Raw genomic sequence first — 22,518 nt, 5'->3', positions numbered from 1 at the left:
GAGGAGTGAGTAACATACATGGGAGAGTTCTGCGAGAGCGGAGTTCATCTCCTGGTCACTGGCAGAGATGGTCTGACGGATGTCTGCGTAATACCTGGAGAGAGAGGGAGGGAAAGAGAAAAGAAAAGCAGGGATGAAGTTCATGTAATTATTGGTGAAAAGAAAACAACAAAATAACACTTTCTATTATTTTAACTTTTTTAACAAATACTTTGTGTACATTTTTCAGGGGTCTGTACTTGAGTTTTTATTTTTCAACATTTACCACAAATATCTGGACTTTCAACTGCTTACATTTTTAGAACAGGCTTGTTACTTTTGTTTTGATTAATTTAAGAGGAATTATGTGGGTTGTATTTTGCATCAGTTAGCACCACAGTGGACGACTCCAAGTAACGACCAAGGAAGGCGAGAAGTTTTAAGTGTGTGTAAGATTTAGGTGTAAGGGATCTATTGGCAGAAATTGAATATAAAATAATTCTAGTGATGTTTTCTTTAGTGTGCTTCATCTATATTGTACAATTCTTTTTTCTTGACTCTAGAAAAGTCTCTTTATATTTAAATACTTTATATTTACATCAGGAGCAGGTCCTCTCTACGGAGGCCGCCATGTTTTTACTGTAGCCCAGACTGGACAAACTAAAACCTTTTGAGTTTTTATGACAACTGAAGCTACCACAGGTTCTCTTTCATGTTTGGAGGGGGAGGGTGAGGTGAGGGGTGTTCAGCTGCAACATGCAACTTCAACACTAGTTGTCACTAAATTCTACACACTGAACATTTAAGCCTATTTCTTGTACAATGACAGGAAGTGGAGATGTGTCGTCTATAATTATGTAGAGCCTATGGGGAAAAAGTGTGAAGTATTCTTTTTAATTCTAGGAATAATTTAGGCTTTAAGCAAACACAATTGTTAGGTGTGGCACAAAATGTTGTAAACATATTTATTATTGCAAAATATTAAGTGTGTGGGATTTTATTCACCACTTTAGATCTATTTATCCTCTTCTATGCATCAGGCTGATGAAATAGACGTGTGAAGTGTTAATATGTTTTGAGTCACTAAAAAGGCTTTTTAAATGCACACTTTTTTTTTACATTAAAGATCCTGTGAAGCGACGCCTCATCATTGGTGTAATCTTCAGCGTTTAATGTGCGGCAGACGGCATTAAGTACAGCAGTCTGCTCTCAGACCATCCATGCATGGAAGCCTCGCAGGCTTAGTCTACACTCTGTCTGGCACTGACAGATTGTCCTCGGCGCTGCTCTAGTTCCCTCCTTCCTCCTCTCCATCCCTGGTGTTTTTTATGCCCGAGGTCAGCGGGGCGCTCTGGCTGCCATTCTCTTACCTCTCCACCATCTGTTTGTAGCGCGGGATGTCTCTGGCATACAGCAACTTGTTGATGGGAGAGTCCTGTGGGAGTTATACATTTCAATTTGTAGTATTAAACAATATTTATTGGAAGACATTATTTACATTGTGATAAACAACGATTAACTGCATGATGTCATGGTCTAATCACCTCCTTTATCCTTACCTGCAGAGATGAGGTGATTTACATGGTCACATTTATGTACAACTGTTATTTGGAGTATTTTAATGTCACCTTATCCTGCATTATTTTGTGGGGGGGGGTTGTTTATGTAATAGCAGAGTCCCAGTGTTCGCAGTGAACATTATTCTATTATATTGACAGTGTCTTGGTCTGGTCAGCTCACCCGCCCCAGTTTGTGGTCGGCGATGGTGCAAGAATCCATGAAGGTTTGGGCAATGACGGACAGCACAGCATCCACATGGTCTGAAGTCTGCACGTCAAAGATGAACTGTGGGTTCTTAAGGATATTGATCCAGAAACGCAGAGGTAAACTGTTTGGGCAGACAGGAAAAAGAGGGTGTGCGTATAAGTAGTCATTCCACCCAAAACATACAATTACATAAGTTAAGACAAAAAATGAAGAATGTGGATCATCTTGTTCTCAAACTTGAGTGTAGGTTTCACAAATAATGAAACAATGTTAACCAATACGTTATCATAATCATCAGGATTAAACAAGAAGGAGCCACAGAGACTTGGAGTATATTTCCTTGTTATTGGAGGCGGGACAGTGTGGTCGTGGCCGACTGCCAAGTTATTGTTGGGTTACGTCTGTGTAGTATTCGAACAGAAGCTACATTCTTTGCTGCATCGAAGACTGGGTGGATCCTTGCCAGCACAACCTATCCCAGGATTCATTGCACTTCAGTGACAAACTGTTTTTAAAGAGGAAATGGTGCCGGCAAGCCACAAGAGTATCACGCTTCAACTCAACAGAGCGGCTAATGGTACACATATAAAAACCAAGTGGCATTAAAAAAAGGTTCTGGGCGTGTCCAATTTAAAAGTTACTAAGCAACAGCAACAAGGGCAAAACAAGCTGGTGACAGTGATCGCGGAAACCCTCCGTAAAACACACCATCTCATTTCGGTTTGGCCATCATGGTCTACGCAGGCCATGAAGGATGTGCTCTTCATTGACTGCGTCCTCTGAAGGATGCAGCCCCTGAATTCCGACACAGCTTTAGATCTCAAAAACAATGAGATAGGTAATCAAGATTTTGAATCCAGAAGGCAGAAGGAGTGGAACTACAGGGAGCATGGTTCTCTTCTTCCTAACTTCTGCCCACTTCTTATTTTTTTCCATTGCTCTTGTAATACTATGATATATTTCTGAATTAATCAGGACAGTATTCTTGTAATTTTTATTCAAATTTTTTTGATCACGGCCCTAATACTGCATCGTTTGATAGATCCAGGAACTGATATATAAAATTACACTCTGTGATGTTACATACATCATCTAATGTACCTGGGTTAAAATTAAACAGTGGTATGAACCTTGTGTTTATATATCTCAACTGTCGTCCATATGTTCGGTGTGAGTCAGATGTTCTTTAACCTTTAAATGAAATAGCCCTGTGTGTTTATAACCTTTCTCATAGGGCAGCGCACCAGAAGTTGGCCACTTCCTCTCAGACCTTCCTCACTTATGGTTAACTGCTGCTGACCGTTTACCTGTTGGTTTTCCAGATGTGGATGGTCTCGGGGTCCGTTATGTTGTGCTGCAGCGCCTGCTCATCCAGCAAGTCGAAAAAGTATTTGACAGCCAGAGGTACGGGACGACTGGTGCTGAGGATCGCAGTGAATAAATCATCCACAAACTTCTGCAGCGTTCCCTGAGACAGAGGAGGAGATAAACAAAGTGTGAAACAAAGATCAGAAGGTTTCTTTAAAGGAGCACATGACACATGACACTTGGTTTCATGATTCACTGTGTTGTGAAAACGTTTTCTGTGGCTCTGGAGCTTTGTCATGTTACCTTAATGATGTCATCAGCGTTATCTCGGACTGGGTTTAAACTTTATATTATTGGCCGTCGCGTGGGTTTTAAAAACATGGGCATTTACCAAGCAGGGTCTAACATGTGACACTGTCACACTGCATTATGGGAAATATGGATCCAGTATTTTTGGAGCTTAACCTGACTCCAGACACTGAAGCTGTGATGTCTCTGCTTCAGTTTGACAGACTTTACTCATTGTTTGAATCCAATATACTGCACATGATTCTCCATAGCCCACTGCAATGTTTACACCACACAGTTCTAATGCAATGTATTAGGTCAACAGATAGAGTAAATTAAAGATTAATATTGAATATGTTTTAAATGATGTAGACTCACACTGTTTCTTCTCAATTCTTTCTTGTTCAAATTAGCACAAAGGCTTATTTAGACCCACTGAACCACAGAAAACTAATTGCTTAAAACAATGGGAGCTCATCATAGTGAAGAACTTAATAACATAAAGAACACTGTTTTATTATCCTGATAATAATGTGTTTAATTGATGTTATTATCTGAGTAAATGACAAGGACCTCACTTTAAAACATTCTCATTTGTGCTGCTGATTCACATCATTATATATGTGGTTTTTTTCATTGTATTAGAAGAATGTAACCATCAACCACGTATGTTATGTTATAATATAAAAAAACCCATCAAATGTCAGTGAGTGACACCATTCACATCATCTCTGTTACCTTCATGGAGAGCAGTCGTGTGAGGTAGATCTCCGGGATGGCCTTGGCTCTCTCCCCGCCCCTCTCCCTCAGACTACCTCTCCTGTGCTTGGGCAGCTCAGACTCCTCGTTGGCTTTCACCAGATGCCAGAGCCTCACTCCTCCCTCCTCCCCATCATCCAGCATAGGGGTCTCTGTCAGGAGGAGACAAACAGTCAGGCAAAGGAGTGTATTTTTCTCGGCTTGTTTGAATGTACATGCAGGCTGAGAATTTTTTTTTAAAAAGGGAGGTGGTTACGTAAAAAGGCAGCAAATCAAATAAAGGAATCATGTCTGAAAAGGAGAGGGAAGAAGTGAATACTCATTCATTCCCTTGAATGAAACTGAGGTTGTTTGTCTTTGTTTGTTCGACATACATCTCTGCTTTCCTCACTGACTCTCAGCACCACATCCAGTGCTTCTGTGTGAACACAGTCAAACAGCGACCTCCTCTGGCTGTTCAGACTCAGTTCAGCTGATCACCATCTCGTCCGACATGACACAAGATGACTGCAGGAGGATCTGCGCTGATCTACACTCACCCATTCAGTTTACACTTGCAGGACAAATCTTCTTCTAATGCATGCAAGAGACGAGGATGTGATCAGTGTGAAGAGCTTTTTAGTCTAATTTAGTTTCCCTTCAAAAAACTGAAGGATAAATAAGAGACAGTTTCACTGAAATCTATGACCAGGCTAATAACTAAAGGAGACAGAGCGTTTGCAGTCAGAGGCCGAGGCTCTGGAATGACCTGCCATGAGGCTGACAGAGTCAGTGCCATCATTTTGTCTTTATCCATAAAGGCACTGTATACATTCAACCTTATTTCCATTTAGTCTTGACTGTTTATTTATTTGTGACTTTTTATTAGATTTTTTTGCTTATTGTGGAGCACTGTGTTTTGAAATGAAAGTTTATTAATATTAGAGGGTCTTTTTCTATAAATTTTGTAAAATGTTGTGCAGTAATCCTGCTTTTATACAAGACGTTCCTCTTTGTGTGTGTCTGAAATAGAATAATGTATTTGTGTACGAATCATAAAACAGTGCTTGAGACGTACTTTCTCCAGGCATGTAATCATGGCTGTCATGGAGGTGATGTTTGGTGTTCCTGGGGACGAGGGCGACCGTCGCTCCATCAGGGACCTGCGTTACACAGCAATTTATCACAACTTAACAGCTTTATCCCGCACATGAATGGTGTTTATGTGTATTTTTTTGCGTTTGTGTGACTTGCTCTGACCTTGTAGTGTTGCAGTGTATTAAGGCGCTTCCACAAGCCTTGCACTACTGACGTCAGGTCCTCATCTGAGAGGATAAGGTGACCTGCAACACCTGCACGCCACTCTGGAGGGAAAACAAATGTTGATGCAACATCAAGCAAAATGCATTTCAATGCAGATTGAGTATGTGCTTGTAGTACATGACATATGTTGCTCCAGATGCCACAAGAACTCATCAGACATTTCAACTTTCAATCAAATTTAGATATTCAGGTGCCCATGGAAAGGCCTGGTAATTTGATCAAAAGATGTAAAAGATGTTTGCGTCTCCGCAGAGATGAATTTCCTGCAGTTCGGTGTGTGTCCTCAGCGAGTACCACTGCATACATGTTCTATGCTTGAATATTCAACATATATTCATTAAGATTTCTAATGTGATGAACTACTCTGTGCGATCTACTGCTCACATGTCACTAGTCAGATGCTCTGGAGACTCACAATGTCTTAAATCAAAGTGCACTTACCGAGATGTAACGAGTCAACGTGTGGCCTCTGGGAGAAGGAGGTTCCCTTCCAGGTTTGCTCCAGGAGCTTCTCCTTCACTTGGGTGATGGTGTCACAGTCCAGGACTTTGGCAGGTACCGTCTGGGTGATCGTGCCTCCACTGGCAGCTGCAGCTGGCATCACAACATTTAGCGTCTGGACAGATACACAGGGGGGGTTGTTGATAGAGAGGCTGCACTGTAATGCACACACTGTGGTGCAGATTTGAGCAGAGTGTCCAGCTGTGTGCATGTGTCCATACTGGACTGAATTAACCTTGTCAACTTAATAGAGACTTTTTAAAAATGTAGGGTGACATTTGCATGTATTATAAAGAAATTGTATTTCACCACTTCTTGAAACAAGTCAAGTTATTTCAAGAGTAAGTTTTTCTTACTTGTATTTATCTGAAACATACATAGACAGATAGATATAGATGAGGAAATTGTGGAAATGTTTCAAATTGTTTGAAATATACGATGGATAACCTTGATTAATCAGTTTCTAATAAACCCGACAGGATACATGGACTTCTCGCCCCAACACTGACACTTGTTAACATGTGTGTACTCACCAGCGTGCGGTATTCCACGTCCTCTCGTAGCAGCCGGTTGTCGTTTAGTGTGTACTTGGCCTTTCCTGTCACAGCGTCCACAGGTCCCTTATCCACCTGGTGCTTTATTGCTCTAAACAGCATGTAGAACGACTCCCCTGCTGATTCCTGGTCGAGCAGAAAAATGCAAGGTCAACACAACAAAAGGTATTTAAGAGATTTGAGTGTGGTTTCTCCTCATGCTGATGTGACATTTGAATACTATTAAATATTATCATGGATTTGTGTGGGAATTCTTCAGCAAAGACAATACATTTGGCTCACACATTGTAACACATGGTAATACAGCTTTACTGTCAATTACAGAAGTGGTGGGTCACCAGATAAAATAAAGGTCAATAAAATATCTAATATTACACAAATAAATACTTTTTCTCAAGTTTATTCTTCTTCAAGTTCATCGCCCTCTAGTTGTACAGCTGTTGTGTTCAGGTTTGGTTTGAAATACTGACGTACGTACCCTCAGAAAGGTAAAGAGACAAATGGACATCCAGTTTGTCAGGAGCTTCTCGACAACAGATTCAGTTCTGGAAAATGAGACGAGCACATGTAAACAAGTCATTTATGGATGAGTCTGTTATCAACTTATCAAATAAAAATACACATTCAGGGAAAATAATTCCACTGTTTTGACTCCACGGCCATGTTTCAGTACAATTGAGAAGAGACATGGAACATCTGTGTTAGATAGAAAAGAAGTGGCATTCCATCGATCTAATAGAATTTCACCTAGGGTGGATAGATAGTCAGACTACCTCTAAAGAGCTGCTGTTATTCATACAAACTGAATGACAACCAAAGCTCCACTGCTCCTTGTATTCCTTTAATGAAGTTCAAAGTTTCCAGAGCCCTGGTCGAGCCCAGCTCAGCCCACTCATCTGATCCTCAACATTTTCTAGATCCCATCATCCACCACCAGTATACAGACCAGGGGGTGTTTCCTATACTATGAAACCACACCCTCCTTTCCTTGATGACATCATAAAGGGTCTAACTTCTAATCACATCTCTTATCATGCATGGTGATACAATTTGTTCACTCTACATTTAAAGTGTCTCCTGATTGAAATGACTCAACAGCATCCTTTAAACATCATCAGGCAGTTGATATTTACCTTTTATTAACACTAATTTCTAAAATGCTTGAAAAAGCTGTTGCTAGATCTAGTATAGCATAAATTATGTTATTAGACCTAATGACTCTGCTACTAATATGATCTGTAAAATAACCATCTCTTTGTTGCCCCTCTCTCTTCTCCAGCGTTCATTTCCCTGTTTACCCACTGAGGTGGCTTCCCATGAGTGTGCTGGAGGTTTGGTATCAAGTTCACCTAGTTCCTGCTCAGTCAGAACTGTTGGGTTTTCATATTGTCAAACTGTAAGTTCTTGACTTTTACTCTGTAAAGTGCCTTGAAATAATGTGTGTGAGGATTTGGAGCTATATCCATAAAACTGAATTAAATTTGAACAATTGAGGATATCATGAAAAACTGACAGAGTCATTGTCTTCCTCACCTCCTGAGCATCAGTTTGGGGTTCTTGGCCACGTACTGTTCCACCAGATTGTTAAGCAGCGTCTTCAGGATGTCTGTGAAGTACTCCAGTTTACCATGCAGGGCTACAGTCAGCAGAGAGGCCACATACGCCCGATCCCTGGGGGAAAATGTCCGCTGGACCTCCAGCGTGTGAATAAACTGGAGAGACAATGGGTATAAGAAAAAGTCAGTAATTGCAAAGAAAAAAAAATGTTTTGTTAAAAATCTATGATTCAGTTAAATAAGAAGTCAATATGTCAATCTCAGAAAAATACTGATATGTGGATCTTGATCTTTCACATTGTCAAACTGTTTCCAGCTTAATGTGGTTTTTAATGACTTTTAATGTAATAAAACATAAGTCTAGTCTGACCTTGGTGAGAAACAGTTTGCTGTTGAGCAGGTTGGACAGCTGGACCAGCCCCTGCTCCACAGTCTGCCTTCGACTCTCTGGAACATCCAGATCTCGTCTCAGTGGCGACTCCTGGTGGCCTGGGAAGAAAATGCGTTCGGCATACACCCGGTAATCCAGGAATGGAATCCCCGAACCCACCAAATCACTGGACATGTCCATCATCTCTGTCATCAGGTCTGAAGCAGGGGAACAGAATGGAGATGAATGAAAGTGACAAACCTCAGGTTCAGTGTTGTTCTTATGTTGCCACAGTGACCGAGCTGATTTTATTTTATTCAATTTAAAACAGCAGGTTTGGATTGTACCTGTAAACTCCTTCTTACAGCGGTCCCTCACACTGGTCTCCAGGTTCTCCAGCTGAATCTGCACCTTCTTATAGTCCCTCATCGCCTGTTTGCTCTTTCTCCTGACAAACAACAACAATGCACAGACAACATTTAAAGCTTCACTTTACCCTTAAATTTTGGTTGAGGTGAAATTCAAAAATGACAGGGCCAAGACACACCTCCCCACCTGGCACAGCCAACACAGCCAGCGGTTCAAATATGGTGGATCGAACCATCGACCTGATTACCTTTTCAGGTTAGTGAACCACCGGCTCTTTCTATTATATATTCGTGTTATATATATACGTAGAGACGTCCCCAACTGTTGACTCTACACAAACATTGGCCCTGCAAGGTCCAAAGCAGTTTGGTGGTGTTATGAGGCCTTCAACCTGTTCAACCTAGAAATGTAGATTTGATTTATTTATTTGCTATATATTAATGTGATTATAAAATCAGCATTAATGTATTAACTCAAATATCATCATATTATTTAGTTTGCAGCTAACCACAAACATTTTATTGTGCAGTATCTCTTTAGGTGAAGAAAAACAGAACTACTGTGTTAATAAGAGGCAAAATACAGGTATAGGAAAAAAATAGCTGTTTTGTCACATTTCCAGGTTTGCAAACTACAGTTGAGGAAAGCATGGTGGAGCAAAGGACTTAACAGTGAAAGTGTTTACCTGTATATGAGCACAATGATGAGCACAATGAGAGCCACAATGGAGGCCCCGACCCCGACTCCCACCTGGGCTTCCAGAGGAAACGTGGACTGGGCCTGGCTGTCGTACTGCACTCTGCCCAGTGAGAAGTTCAAGTTCCCCATTCTCACCTGGAAATCACAGAGAGACTTTGAACACAATGCTGATTGAGCTGTTTATGCTGTGACCCTTGGTGTATTGTTGCTTTTACTGCTAAAATAAGTTGTATAGACATCGACAGATGACATTTTTCATGCAATTTGTCTTCGTCCTGACTCTGTGTTATGTGACCAGTGTGGCGCTGCAGAGATCTTAGTGTAAATACTCTTATTTTGCATGTTTAGGAGTAGAAGTGCAGCCAAGAAATCAGAAGACGATTCATGTGTTTTAATGTCTTCTGCAGGAGCAAATAAATGCTGGTAAACAATCTTTTGAGTCATTGTCCTTCATGCTCTGCCCTCACCTGTTACAATGAGACAGTTAGGTTACATACAGGCGCTGTTGTTCCTCTGTACTGACTTGCTCCTAAATATCTCCCAGGCTGCAGTCGCATCATCCTCAATGTAAACGTGCACTGAATTCAAATGTATCTAATGTTGACTCACAGTGAACTCAGGCAGACTGTCCATGCCGTCCTGTTTCTTGCTGGCAGCCATTGAAGGCTGCTGGGTTGGTGGTTCACAGTACAGGTGGTTATGGGTCAAGGTTTTCACGGCACACACCCCCTCCCCTATCCGAGCCTCCACCTCATGCTTGTAGATGGCCAGATCCAGGTTCTGTCCCTAGAAGATACAAAAACAGAGCGACTCAAGAGGTGAGGACTGGACCGCACTAGAAAGGCAGTTCACCTGATACAGTCCTCAAGCCCAATTATTAAAATATATGTTTGAATATTCTACTCGTTCGGATGTAAAGGAAGCATAAATGTGCATTAATGCTGCAACTGGAAAATAATGTCTCAAATTGAATCAATCAGCATTCCATCTATTTTGTATATTGTTGTATTTATGGGCTCTAACAAACAAAATTAAATTTAATTCTGACACTTTATGTTTCTGCCATCTAGGTACAAGACACGTTAAAGGTCCCAAATAAAGGCTATAATATATCGTTCTTGCTACTTTTAATTGAGGTTACAAATGTTGAGGGCTTAGGACAAAATTGATTCACGTCCTTTTGCATTCAAATGTTGTAAATAATAAATACAACACTTAAAAAGTATATAGTGTATTAACTCTAAAATTTAGAGAATGCACATAAAGACTTCTTTAGGTACTAAAAAGGAGAAGTGACTCTGGACCCTGTAGCATCTGTTATGTTGCAGAGGTGATTACAGCAACACTGACATTCTGATTCCTTGGTTTTTTAAATGAGCTAATGACCTTAGAGACCTTCTCGTACTTTGAGACATGTTGGAGATGAAGGAAGAAGGTGAGGTCCATTACAAACAGGTATTTGCACCCACCTCTACAGAGATGACGCTGCCAGGTTTGTGGTGATACGGTTTGTTGGGGTCGTTCTGGTTCAGCGGGTAGAGATCTGGGTTGGACTCATAGCTGAAGGCTTCATTGCCCACAGCGCTGAAGTCAAAATGGAGGCTGTCTAGCAGGAAATGAACTTTGACCCTGGCTCTCCTGGCCTCTGGGCCCACCGCCGGGGTCGGACACAAGATGAGGGAGGAGCTGTTCACTGTGCAGCGAGACTCGTACTGGAGGAATGAATGAAATGATCAAAACCCACATAAGAATATGATGAGTGTGTGTGTGTGTGTGTGTGTGTGTATATATATATATATATATATATATATATATATATATATATATATGTGGGATTATACCACCATACCTGTTTGACGTGACAGAGTGCACCCTGTGGGCAGTCTGTGTCTGGGACGATCCTCCTCCATCTCTTCACCGGACCCTGGTGATCTTTTCTCCCTTCCTTCCTCCTACCGGAGCTCCTTCTCCTCCTGGGGGGGAGAGTATCAGGAGGACTGAGGGTCACCCTCATTTTTGGCTGTTGGACCACATCCAGGTTCTGACCAGAAACTCTGATGATTCGTCCTCCACTGCAGGAGAGTGATGGACAGTTTCATGTTAGGACTGGCTCTAAAAAAAAATTCTGATTAAAATTGATCTTCAATAGAATGATCTGAAATCATATGTATCATAAAATGGGGAGATTTATCTTTTGATATATGCCTTTTCCTTGTGCCACTTCTCATGACATCATGACAGGCCTACCTTAATATTTTTAATAAGCCACAAAGTTAGGCTTCCTTGCACAGTTTACCACATTAGTGCTTTGAGAATCCTTTTTATATACAAGCCAAATTTAATTAATTTTTACAATGATTCTTCAGTTTTTGCTGCTTAAATGTAATAATATTTACACTGGTCTACACTTCAGTATCTAGTCTAACAAGTTAAATAACTTCAATAAAATCTAGTCCTAGTCTGCCTCCGTCAGTGTATCTGGGTGCAGGCCTGTCTACAGTATTTGGAGGCATTGTATTGTTGACTTTCAGGAAACAGATGAAAATGTTTCTCCTTAATAAATATCATAAATCTGACATATCTGACCATTTAGATGGTCAATAGTTAGATTCCATTTGAGATATCTGTCTGCGAATTGTATCTTGTACAACAAAGCTGGACTGAGGTGAATTTAACATTAATATTCAACAACAACACCTCTTTCAAGGGACAGTGTCATAATCAGCGCCATGTTGTAGAAAAACTAATTCTGAGAAGAAAGTCATAATTTTAGGCTACATGTTAGAGGGAGAAGAGCAGAGGATCAGTCTGTGGCCTGTTATTCTTCAGCGTACATTAACATTTGGCTGAATAGCACCACATTTTCAGAATTATCAGGACTTTGAGAAGATTGCAAAAGAAAACATTTAGTAGTGGGTCACTGTATATCGCAGATATACTACCACTATTTCCAATTAACGCTGTTGACTATGCCATCTGTGGAAACCACTTCATCTATGTCCGACCCTCATTGTTATGACTCACAGGATCCCAATTTTGACCCCCAAGTAAAGGGTACAGAATTTCTCTCTGAACAGTAGCGAAGTTTAAATGAAAGAAACTGAAGGTCTGAAAACAAAATTTAAATCCAAATAGTTATTTTCCACCACTGCACCTGAGAAAGCTTTTGAAAGGAGCAGCTGTTGTGATGTTGGGGTTGGGGGTGTAATGATACACCAAACCCTGCAGGTGGCGCTCTGCCCCACCAAACCGCACAGTGACGCTGTGTTCTCCGGTTCTGTTGCTGCCTTTGGTCAGACAGCTGATCTGATCCTCCCGGATGTTCAGCCTGAGACAAAGACATTTTCCATTTTTACACTTTTACCTTGAACTGTGATATAAAGACCTTTTTTAAAATGATGATTGACGAGAGGCTCTTACACCATACAGGGGACTCCTCCAATCAGGACGCTGACTTCACCCGGGTGTCCAGTCCTCAGCCTGCGGCCTCTGATGGTCAGAGACGAGCCCCCGGCCTTGGGTCCTCTCTGGGGGAAGATGCTGCTCAGTACAGGATCCTGATGGAGGACAGACAAGAAGGAGAAGAAGAGGGGGGAAAAAGGATGAAATGCAAGGATACACAAGAGAGAGAGAGAGAGAGAAAAGTGTATAATCAATAATGTGATACTGAGCGTGTGATTTATTGGCAGGATAAATAAGACACCAGGGCATTCTGGGAAACACGAGAGGGTTGCCTCAGAGCCAGCTCGTACAATTCATCTGCTTGTCACTTGGGCCAATCAATTAAAGCTGTTGTCAAACCTTCCTTCCTTTTACTGTGGTGTTAATCAGGAGATGAGTTATTACATTATTTTGCTGCAGTGGTTCATTTACATTTCACAGAGCACAATTATAGCTGAAGCCTAATCAACAAACGCCATGTCGGAGCTGTCGTTTCCTTGATTGGTCAGAAATCTTCTATGTGAGCACTTTTTTTAATGGGTAAACACATGTGGATGTTAAACAGCTACTTTTATAGACTGATAAATCCATTCATTCTCAATGCTGACAATTCAGATGAGGCCGTCAGGATTAGTTTGTTTAAAAAGACCTAGGGAGCCCCCGTCTCAGCGAGGTCCTCGTCCTTGTGTTTTGGTCCATGCCCCATAGTGATTACTGTGTTCCTATATACAGTATGGAACTGAACCTTTGTTTTTTAAATGCTTGTGAAAATGTCTTTCTTGTCATTAAGCTTTTGTGGTCTATCCAGTCAAAGAAGACCACCTCCTTCATGGGCCAGGAAGCCTGCATCCTCCGAAGCATGTAACCCCTGAATTGAGACACTTTGACTGTTTTTGTGGTAGGGAATTGGAGAACCGGATTTCCACCGTTAGATTTCCCCTTGAGAAAGAAAATATGTAAAGTCGTGTCTTAAATATCCTTTTCAAATAATGTGCTCGACAGAGTCCGACCAAAAGTGAAAGTAACATAATGTTGCCAGCGGGAGTCTATAAATTAGTCAGTTTGAACTTTAACCATTTGTAAAATTCCGACATGTTCTCTGACCTCCTCAGCCGGCAGGCACGCACACAGACACACACGTGTACACACACACACACACACACACACACCGACACACTATAGTGTAAAATACTACAGTTTAAGGATAGAGTAGAAGCTTGATTGCTATTCTGATTATTGACATTTAGAAGGATTTATAGCAACCAGGTTACAACAGTGCATGTAGAGGCATTATTACATTTTCTGCGTAACATAGTTCCATGTCAACACACTGTGTTCACCTGGAAGCTGAAGATCTGAGCCGACAGTCCGAGACCTCCTCCCCTCACTTTGACTGAGGCCTGGCCGCTCTTCTCTCCTCTGCTTCTTGTTGTCTCACACACGATCCTGTAAGATAAAGATTGTTATGGATAAAAAATCATCAGACAATATTTTACAACAGTATACGTTCAGGTGTGAGGACGACTTGCCTTGAGGAGACTTCATATCGGCTGTGGATGACGCTGCAGGGAACCCCGGCCACCGTGACAGAGCTCTGGATGTCTTCAGCTCTCTGGCCGAGGTTAGAGCCTGAAATAGTCACGACCGTGCCTCCCTCTACAGGGCCGGACACTGGGTCCAACTGAAACACAAGAGGGACCAAAGAATGAAATGTTAACCCTGCACAGTTCTTCAGTTACAGCCTTCACCCCATCGCAGACCACGATCAGTCACTCAAGGAGTGATGTAAGGATTAGTGCTGCAGAGAATGTGACTGAAAGCACAGTGTAAACAATCCCCTTGTTTCAGTAAACAAGTCACACAAGTGTAATGTGCAACTTGAAGACACATCTTGTACTTAAATGTAAACATTTGAAATTATTATTTAAAGCAGAATATTTTTCCGTGCAGGATAATGATGTGAAATCATCAAGAGCAATTTTTTCTAAATCAAAGGGATCCAGACACCAGTTCAGCCGTCAACACGATACGAAGAATGACATCTTTTCTCTGACATTTCTGACACAAATGGACACACACACACACAAATCATTGCGTGTTTAATTCTTTCCCTCATTTCTCATACTTTTGCCGTCACATTCTTCAGAAAAGATGTTCTTACAAAGTGAATGACAGGTGCAGGGCAGGTGTGTTTGATCTCGTCTGTGCAGGAGTCCTGGTAGACACAGCGAGAGCTGGCCGCACCGCCACACCAAACACAGCCGTACTTAGGGTCAGCAGTACGACATCGGCTACAGTCCGACCGCCCCACTGAACAGTTGAACAGAGTCACTGCAACGAGGGGAGACAGGATATTACTTTCATATCAAATCAAAAATAAAATATGTTACATATGTATATATGTGTGTGCAAACAGAAGCATGTGCTGTCTCATAAAGAGACACCCACAAGAAAAATAAACACACTACACTGCTCTCACCATACAGATCCTCAGCGCTGTCGATGAGGAAGTTGTTTTTTCTCCTCACGTTGATCATTGCTGGATATTCCTCCACCGAGACAGAGTAGGCATACTGAAACAACCATAGACAGTTAAAAAACACATTAAACATTACATGTGATGCACTATATAAGTTGATGTTATGCACAGCCACGTGTAAAGCAGTTGAAGTATGTTTCACATTATCAGCTCACAAGAGCTAATGAAACACACACATGCAAACCCACATAATCACCGTTTACTGATTTTTGTTAATAAAGCATGCCGCTGCTTCATCGGTGTAACGTTTGTCTGTGACCTGTGTTGCTGTTGATTTGTCGTCATTGTGAATAACACCACAGGGGTGGGGTTCTATAATGGATTTAGTTTTGTATTTCTGCAGCAAAATGACTCAGATTCTACATAGACATTTCATGAAAGATGTTGCATTTCTAGAATGTTGCATAAAAAATAATCTGTTGCAGTTGGTATGGGACAAATAGACACAGTGGTTAAGAGGACAAAGAAATGAGTTCCATCTTTAGATAGAAAATATTGAGAATAGTGTTGTTGGACACATTTAAAGGTCCAGTGTGTAAGATTTAGGTGAAGGGAACTATTGGCAGAAATTTAATGTAGAATAATCCTCATGATGTTTTCACTAGTTTGTTTCATCTAAATTGTATGAATTGTAGTTTTCTTTACCCCAGAAAAGACCCTTTATATTTAAATACTTTATATTTACATTGAGGGGACCCTCTCTACGGAGGCTGCCATGTTTTTTACATTAGTCCAGAGTAAACAAATTAAACACCTTTTGAGTTTTTATGACAACTGAAGCTACCACAGTTTCTTTTTCATGTTTGGAAGGAGAGGGTGAGGTGAGGGGTGTTCAGCTGCAACATGCAACTTCAACACTAGATATCACAAAAAAATCTACACACTGAACCTTTAAGACAGCACATGCAAGACAAAAGCATGCTACTGCTTAGAACAACAGCTAAAAGACACTAAGTAAGAGCTCACTGCTGTGAATTCATACATTTACCACCCTTGTCAAAATTTGAAGACTTGAAGGGTTGAGATAAATTATGACTATACATTAATTTCCTGACCTGGTGCGGCTGGCAGGTGATAAAGAAGACTGATGACTGGGTAGCATCCGGCTCTACTGCAGCGTCCACCACCACCGACTGATTCTCAACGTCCAACACACACTCGTAGTCCAAGTCCTCATCCTGAATGTAGACAGCCACAGACAGACATGACAAACCTTGTCAGCAGGGATACAAAGTAAGTCTTCCAATGGTAGAAGGCCACACTCACTGCAAAAGTCCAATTCATGCAAAAACATGAATTCACTTTTACAGTCAACAGTTTTTTTTAATTCTAACATTAGATGAGTACTCGGCACAAACACAAGTTGATCGTAGTATTTCTCTGATGGATGGTAACATTACCTGAAACAGGTTTAGATGTTGTCCCACCAGAGTGATTTTCCTCTCCACATTGACAGGGAGCAGGGAGGAGTCCTGAACCTTCTCCACACACGGACATTCCTGATGAAACAGTGTCCACCATTATTACATGAAATATCAACACTTCGGGAAAAAGAAAATACAGCTATTCTTCATACATATGCGTCTGGATTCATTTAATTCTAAATAGCCTATGTTTAATAACCATGGGCTTGTACATGTGGTCACTCCAAGGATCATTAAAATCAGCCTCAGACCGTCACTCGTCCACAACTGAAATATTTGGTACTCTATCAGCTGTATGGCATTTTGTCCCATTCACCAAAAACCTACATTTGCTTGTCAGACAACACACATGTTGTTTTCTATGTGAAGACAAAGGACTGGTTCACATTGAAAAGCTCACTGGATTAACACACATATATGTTGATATAGTTGATTTGGAGCCATCATTTGTGAGACTTAATGGACTTTACGTGAAGTAATAGACTTAATTACTGTTTCAATGTGGCAAGTGATGGCAGACACATTAAAGGAGGTACTGTAACCACCATATCTATCTATTGCTAAAGTTACGTTTCTTGTGTCCTGAGGAGGAGGATTCATGGATAATGGGGTGGTAGTGTCATCCTTAAGTTTCATGTTGTATTGTTGCTCTTTTTATGTAGTAAATGATGCATGTATCTAAAGTGAAAGTGCAACAAAAAGAAAAGGGACTACAAAGAAAATATGGAACTTAAGACAAAAGCCAAAACGAGGCAGGTATAACCCAAAAACACATGCAATATATACACATCAGACACACAAGTACATGTATGTGAAGAAGAGTTTTTTCAAAGACAAAAGGGATGGCTGCTTAGCTCTCTCTGTACTTTGTGTTTTGTTTGTGCAACATTATTGTTATTCGCTGCGAGCATTGATGGAGATGAACAGAGATGATTTGGAGAGGGAGGCCGAGTCAATACGCTCCATCAGATGAGTGCCTTGAATTTCCCACGTCCATCCTCACATCTGAAATTATATTGATTTTCTGCCCGTCTTTCTCTTATTGACAGGCAAGCTAATAAAGATAACTGCACTCTGCCCTGTCAGCATTAGATTGTAATGTACATTCAGAGCAGATCTTCTTGGATTCATTAAAATAGAATATCCAATATAGTGTCTTTAAGGGATGGTTAACATTTTTAGGAAATGCACTTTCACATTTTTTGTTGGAAGTTAGATGAGAAGATAGATCTCACTTCTGTTTCTGAAGGTTTCAACCATACAGTCTATGGTTTCAACAAGTTAAATTTAAGACTTTTAAAGATAATAATGAATGAAATTTAACATCAATGTAAAAGTATGACGGATATAAGGAAATATGAGAGTCCCACACTTACTAAATCATTATGTAAGATAAGGTGAAGCCTAGTAGAGAGTAACCCTCAAAGTGCCGTGATATCTCGCAAGCTACAGGCAGAGACAGAAGGTATCCATAGTCTTTCTCACATCCAAGCTGAGTTTAATCAATTCAATTCTGTTTTCAGTTCCATTTTCATTTAGGTTCCACGTTGGTCGTGTTTATAGTTTTATTAGAGCATACTCAAATATATCATTGAGAAAGAACTACATAGGCTATGCTACATTTATCTTAGAAGATAAAAAATTTGAAGATCCCGGGAACTCCAGTCTTTAAGGACACTGTCACATCTACCTTGATTGGTCCGGACCATCAGATTTTTTAGTTTAGTCTCAACCACAATATCAGACGTGAAAGGTGCCTTAGTCTGTGGTCCGGACAAATGGACCCAAACTTAGTACGACCAAAAGTGGTGGTCTTGGTCCAGATCAAACAAACCCCGGTTGTTTGATCTAGTGTGTTTTTGTAGTATTATAAAGAAGGCATTAAACCATAGCAGAAGAGGAAGTGGTTTGCAGGATTGTTTCAGTCTTTGCCACCCTGACGAGGACGACAAGGACGTTCATTTGAACGAGTTTTGAGTACTGCCCCTGAAGATGGTGATGCTAGTAGTAATACATTGATGATATTACAGAGGCAACGAAAATAACTTTATGGACCGATATCATTTTAAAGGGAAAGTCCCACGGAACACGCTGATTTATGACGCACACCTGTCTACAAACCAATCAAAATAAAGATAGATGCAACCCACAAAGGTGATGACAACAGGACATACGCATGTCATACAAACATTTTTAGTCCACTCCCTGCATTGCAGTGTGGAAGAAAAACTAACCGGATCAAATTCAAACATTGTGAACCTCTGTTTGGATTTTCAGGTGTGAAAACGGCTTAAGTTAGGCTCAGCTGACGCCTCTTATAGTTCCATATTTAACAGACAGAGAGGAATATGGTGCAAAGCTTCTCATGTGACCTTCAGACAGAAAAATGTGCATCTTCCCTACATTGTCTAAGATTTCAAGCAATTCAACACCAACTGCACACATGGTGTCTGCACTCACCAGAATATAAGAATCGGTCGTAGAATCTGACTGGTAGTTTGTTGCAGAATCAGAGTCGAGGTCAACAACGGTTTTAGGTGATTGTGTATAGACAGCCGAGTGTTCGCTGGCACCTGCAACATATGAACCTGTTGCAAGCTCCACCTCAGTGTCTCCCTCTGGCTTCTCCAACTCAGTCAACCACACAGGTGAGTCTGTCTCTTTAGAGTCCTTACTGTCATTGACAGAAAGGTCTATTAAAAGAGCCACTTCGCTGGACGTAGTCAAGCTCACATCTGAGGAGGAGCCCACTGCTTCACCAGACAGCTCTAAGAGTCTCAGCTCAGGGTCTACCTGGCCACTAGTAATGCTGGGTAATGTAGTGTGCAGAGTTTCATCAGAGATATTTAAGTCGTTCTCTGAAAAGCCTCTTGTGGTGGCACCATCTCCCTCTGTCGTTCTCTCCACATCAGAAACGGACACATTTACGGTCATGACATCGGTGTGGACGGTGGTGACCTGCGTCCTGACAAAGGGGGAAGTTGTGGCCAGCGTAAGGGGGGCTGTAGATTCAGCATTGGGGCTGGTAGGTGATGTCACTGTGGTGGTTGCAACTGAAGGGGAAGCTGCTGTGGTTGGGGGAGGTATCTCTGTGGGTGGCGGCTGTGTTACTGTGGTTGTTGTGGTTGCTGCTGTTGTTGCTGTTGTGGTGGTGGTGGATGTTGTTGTAGCAGCCCGGGTAGTGGGTGGTAGAGGGGTCAGTTTTCTGGTGGGTGGTGGGATGGTGGGTGTTGGCGGTTTGAACTTGATGATGGAGAGGCACAAGTGAACAAGCAGGGGAGAGGAAAAGAAAAAAAGGCAGGGGAGGAGAAACAATTAGGATAAAACAGAAGGGTAATGCAAATACAATAAGAAGCAACTCAAAAGTGACATAAAGGTTCATGGTAGAAAAAAATTATAAAAATTTAAAAATAAAACAGAACACGAAACAAAACAATGCAAACAGACAACACATGCAGTATGATAATAACTGTGTTTTATCTTAAATACACTGTACACAGCACTGAAATCCACTGAGCATACAGTACATCCAAATACAATCAAAGACGCTCCTCGCTTCAGACGTGGAACTCACGTTTTGGTTGTAGATGGTGACTCCGTGGCTGCAGGTGCTTTTGTGTGTGCAGATGTGCTCGTGGATGCACCAGTTACACCCCCAGTGACTGCTAACACACCCTTGGCATCTTGATGTGCACGCAGCAGGAGTGCAGGTAGAAGAAGTAAACAAAACATAATAGAAATAAAATTAGTAACAATAGAAATGTTGGAGGGTCCTAACAACATTTCATACTATGTTCAAACATACTTAGATATGTATAAAATATTCTGTCTTTCACCTGCTCTGTTACTTGTTGAAACTGAAATTTCTACTTGATATTCACACACGCCCTGTAGCAGATAAGATGAACTTCATGTAAACTACTATTTTTAAAATGAAGACTATACAAAACCGATTTGTCAAAATAAAAATGTATATATTTATATTTTAATTAAATAAAACCAGTCTCATACATAAATATAACGTGCAATGTGGTGGTTGCATTTCTTTGAACTCAGAACCTCTTTGCAGACCTGCTAACCCATGAGCATTTGGTTGTTGGTTGCAGGGTTTTGGCAGATTGCTCATGTTATAGTTCATCTCCTACACATGTAGGAGCATGTTAGCAAAGACAACAGGATCAGTAATGCTTGGAATTGATTATTATCCATGTTGTGTTGTACACTGTTAGCCGAGGCTTATGCCGGTTGTTATCATAAAGGGGGTCATGTGATAGGAGCCTGACGAACCAGCGGTGACTACATCATGACCGAATAGACCCAATCAGCATGTGGTTGTGAGTGTCTTCTTCATAGTTTCCAAATATCTACGTTTCTGCCTGTACATATGAAATTGATGCCCAAAAACGGGTCCAGCAGCATTTCTAAACATCTTGTTACTTCGCTATCAAACTTTGGAGTAGTGTGGACAACAGGCGTATCCATATTTATGTGTGCATTGTGTACTCACGGCCTGCGTCCCGAGAGCTCCTGAACCAAGCTGCAGTTGTAGAAGGTGAATTCTGTCTCAGCCACCGTCACGTTGATGAACCGTAGTGAAAGGGTCACCATCACAAATTCTGCAGTGAAACAATCAGTGGTCTCCATATGACAACTTCAGAAACCCTCAAATATTGATGTTTTTTATATGAATGTCATGATGGCACGCTTGATGATGATGATGTTCTTACCATCTCCGTAGCCTATGGGGGGGAGGCTGCTGGCATCAGGGGTGGAGCATGTGACACCAGTGTTAGTGAGCGATGCTTGACTTTCTGTGTCTTGGAAGAAGCAAGAGTAGAACTCTCCCATTCCTAGACTGGGGAGACCCTCGACTGACACTGTAATCTGTGGCAGGGGGACAGAATGGAAAAGAGACAGGAAAAATAATAATTAATTCTACCCCCAAAACAGTGACAGAGATCAAAGCAAATTCAAAGTACAACTTGGATGTTTAAGACAATAAATTAGTCCCATCTGTTCCCCTGCATTACATCAGTTCTCTCCCCGCGGCTGATGTTGTAGAGGCTGAGGTGTTGAATACTGAGGCACTGCTGCGTCTGGTTGAAACTCCACAACCACTGGCCCTGCTGGGACCCACGCTGACACTCCCACTGCTGGCCACACCTGAAATACCACAGAGACAAGGGCGGAGTGTGTTGGAGCATGAGAGAAGAGGTCTTCACGGGTCCACCCAACCCTAACCCATATGGGTTTGGATCCGCATTTTATGCAGTCAGTGCGTGCGTAAGCTAATTGTACACGAGTCACCATGACGATAAATCAACTTTTAATCTGATATCACAAGTGGATTAAGTTAGTCATGCTGATATTAAAATCAGCAAGAGAGGAAGAATATAAAACTTGGGTAGAAAATTCCTGTGTCTTTTCAGGTTAGGGCAAAACATTTGCAGTAGCACCCCCGTTACTCTTCAGCAACGTATACACACAGACGCACCTTCCCTCCAGGACACACCAGCCACAGTAGGGGTCTTTAGCAGACAGACAGGACTGACAGTCCAGGTGATCTCCACATTCTGCCACCGGGCGCTTCTCTACCTGAAAACAACAGATCAGTGACTGGGTCAGTTCAGAAGCATTTCCATCTCCATTACTTTTCATCTGC

General features: G+C 41.4%; 1 protein-coding gene across 3 annotated transcripts in view; it reads right to left on the bottom strand.

Annotated features, from left to right (window-relative positions):
• The window catches only part of LOC109630843 (plexin-B1-like), a 62,192-nt gene that overhangs the window by 3,567 nt on the left and 36,107 nt on the right, over window positions 1-22,518 (bottom strand). For 2 of the 3 annotated variants that reach the window (XM_020089278.2, XM_069526994.1), the window contains 31 exons: window positions 22,351-22,451; window positions 21,887-22,019; window positions 21,584-21,740; window positions 21,364-21,472; window positions 20,431-20,539; window positions 19,317-20,099; window positions 16,833-16,931; window positions 16,488-16,610; window positions 15,373-15,466; window positions 15,055-15,224; window positions 14,423-14,574; window positions 14,234-14,339; window positions 12,873-13,009; window positions 12,607-12,780; window positions 11,302-11,524; window positions 10,922-11,164; window positions 10,062-10,238; window positions 9,439-9,587; window positions 8,732-8,832; window positions 8,385-8,602; window positions 7,992-8,170; window positions 6,937-7,003; window positions 6,438-6,584; window positions 5,845-6,019; window positions 5,341-5,444; window positions 5,159-5,243; window positions 4,081-4,253; window positions 3,054-3,214; window positions 1,720-1,867; window positions 1,350-1,414; window positions 19-94 (listed from right to left, as the gene is read on the bottom strand). In XM_020089278.2, coding sequence (XP_019944837.2) covers window positions 19-94; window positions 1,350-1,414; window positions 1,720-1,867; window positions 3,054-3,214; window positions 4,081-4,253; window positions 5,159-5,243; window positions 5,341-5,444; window positions 5,845-6,019; window positions 6,438-6,584; window positions 6,937-7,003; window positions 7,992-8,170; window positions 8,385-8,602; window positions 8,732-8,832; window positions 9,439-9,587; window positions 10,062-10,238; window positions 10,922-11,164; window positions 11,302-11,524; window positions 12,607-12,780; window positions 12,873-13,009; window positions 14,234-14,339; window positions 14,423-14,574; window positions 15,055-15,224; window positions 15,373-15,466; window positions 16,488-16,610; window positions 16,833-16,931; window positions 19,317-20,099; window positions 20,431-20,539; window positions 21,364-21,472; window positions 21,584-21,740; window positions 21,887-22,019; window positions 22,351-22,451 — 4,938 coding nt within the window. The remainder of the gene's footprint in view (window positions 1-18; window positions 95-1,349; window positions 1,415-1,719; window positions 1,868-3,053; window positions 3,215-4,080; window positions 4,254-5,158; window positions 5,244-5,340; window positions 5,445-5,844; window positions 6,020-6,437; window positions 6,585-6,936; window positions 7,004-7,991; window positions 8,171-8,384; window positions 8,603-8,731; window positions 8,833-9,438; window positions 9,588-10,061; window positions 10,239-10,921; window positions 11,165-11,301; window positions 11,525-12,606; window positions 12,781-12,872; window positions 13,010-14,233; window positions 14,340-14,422; window positions 14,575-15,054; window positions 15,225-15,372; window positions 15,467-16,487; window positions 16,611-16,832; window positions 16,932-19,316; window positions 20,100-20,430; window positions 20,540-21,363; window positions 21,473-21,583; window positions 21,741-21,886; window positions 22,020-22,350; window positions 22,452-22,518) is intronic. The other variant, XM_069526995.1, reaches the window with a different exon arrangement.

The sequence above is a fragment of the Paralichthys olivaceus genome, chromosome 6 (genome assembly GCF_024713975.1).
Source record: "Paralichthys olivaceus isolate ysfri-2021 chromosome 6, ASM2471397v2, whole genome shotgun sequence".
Taxonomy (NCBI): domain Eukaryota; kingdom Metazoa; phylum Chordata; class Actinopteri; order Pleuronectiformes; family Paralichthyidae; genus Paralichthys; species Paralichthys olivaceus.
This window is presented reverse-complemented; position numbering and strand designations above follow the sequence as displayed.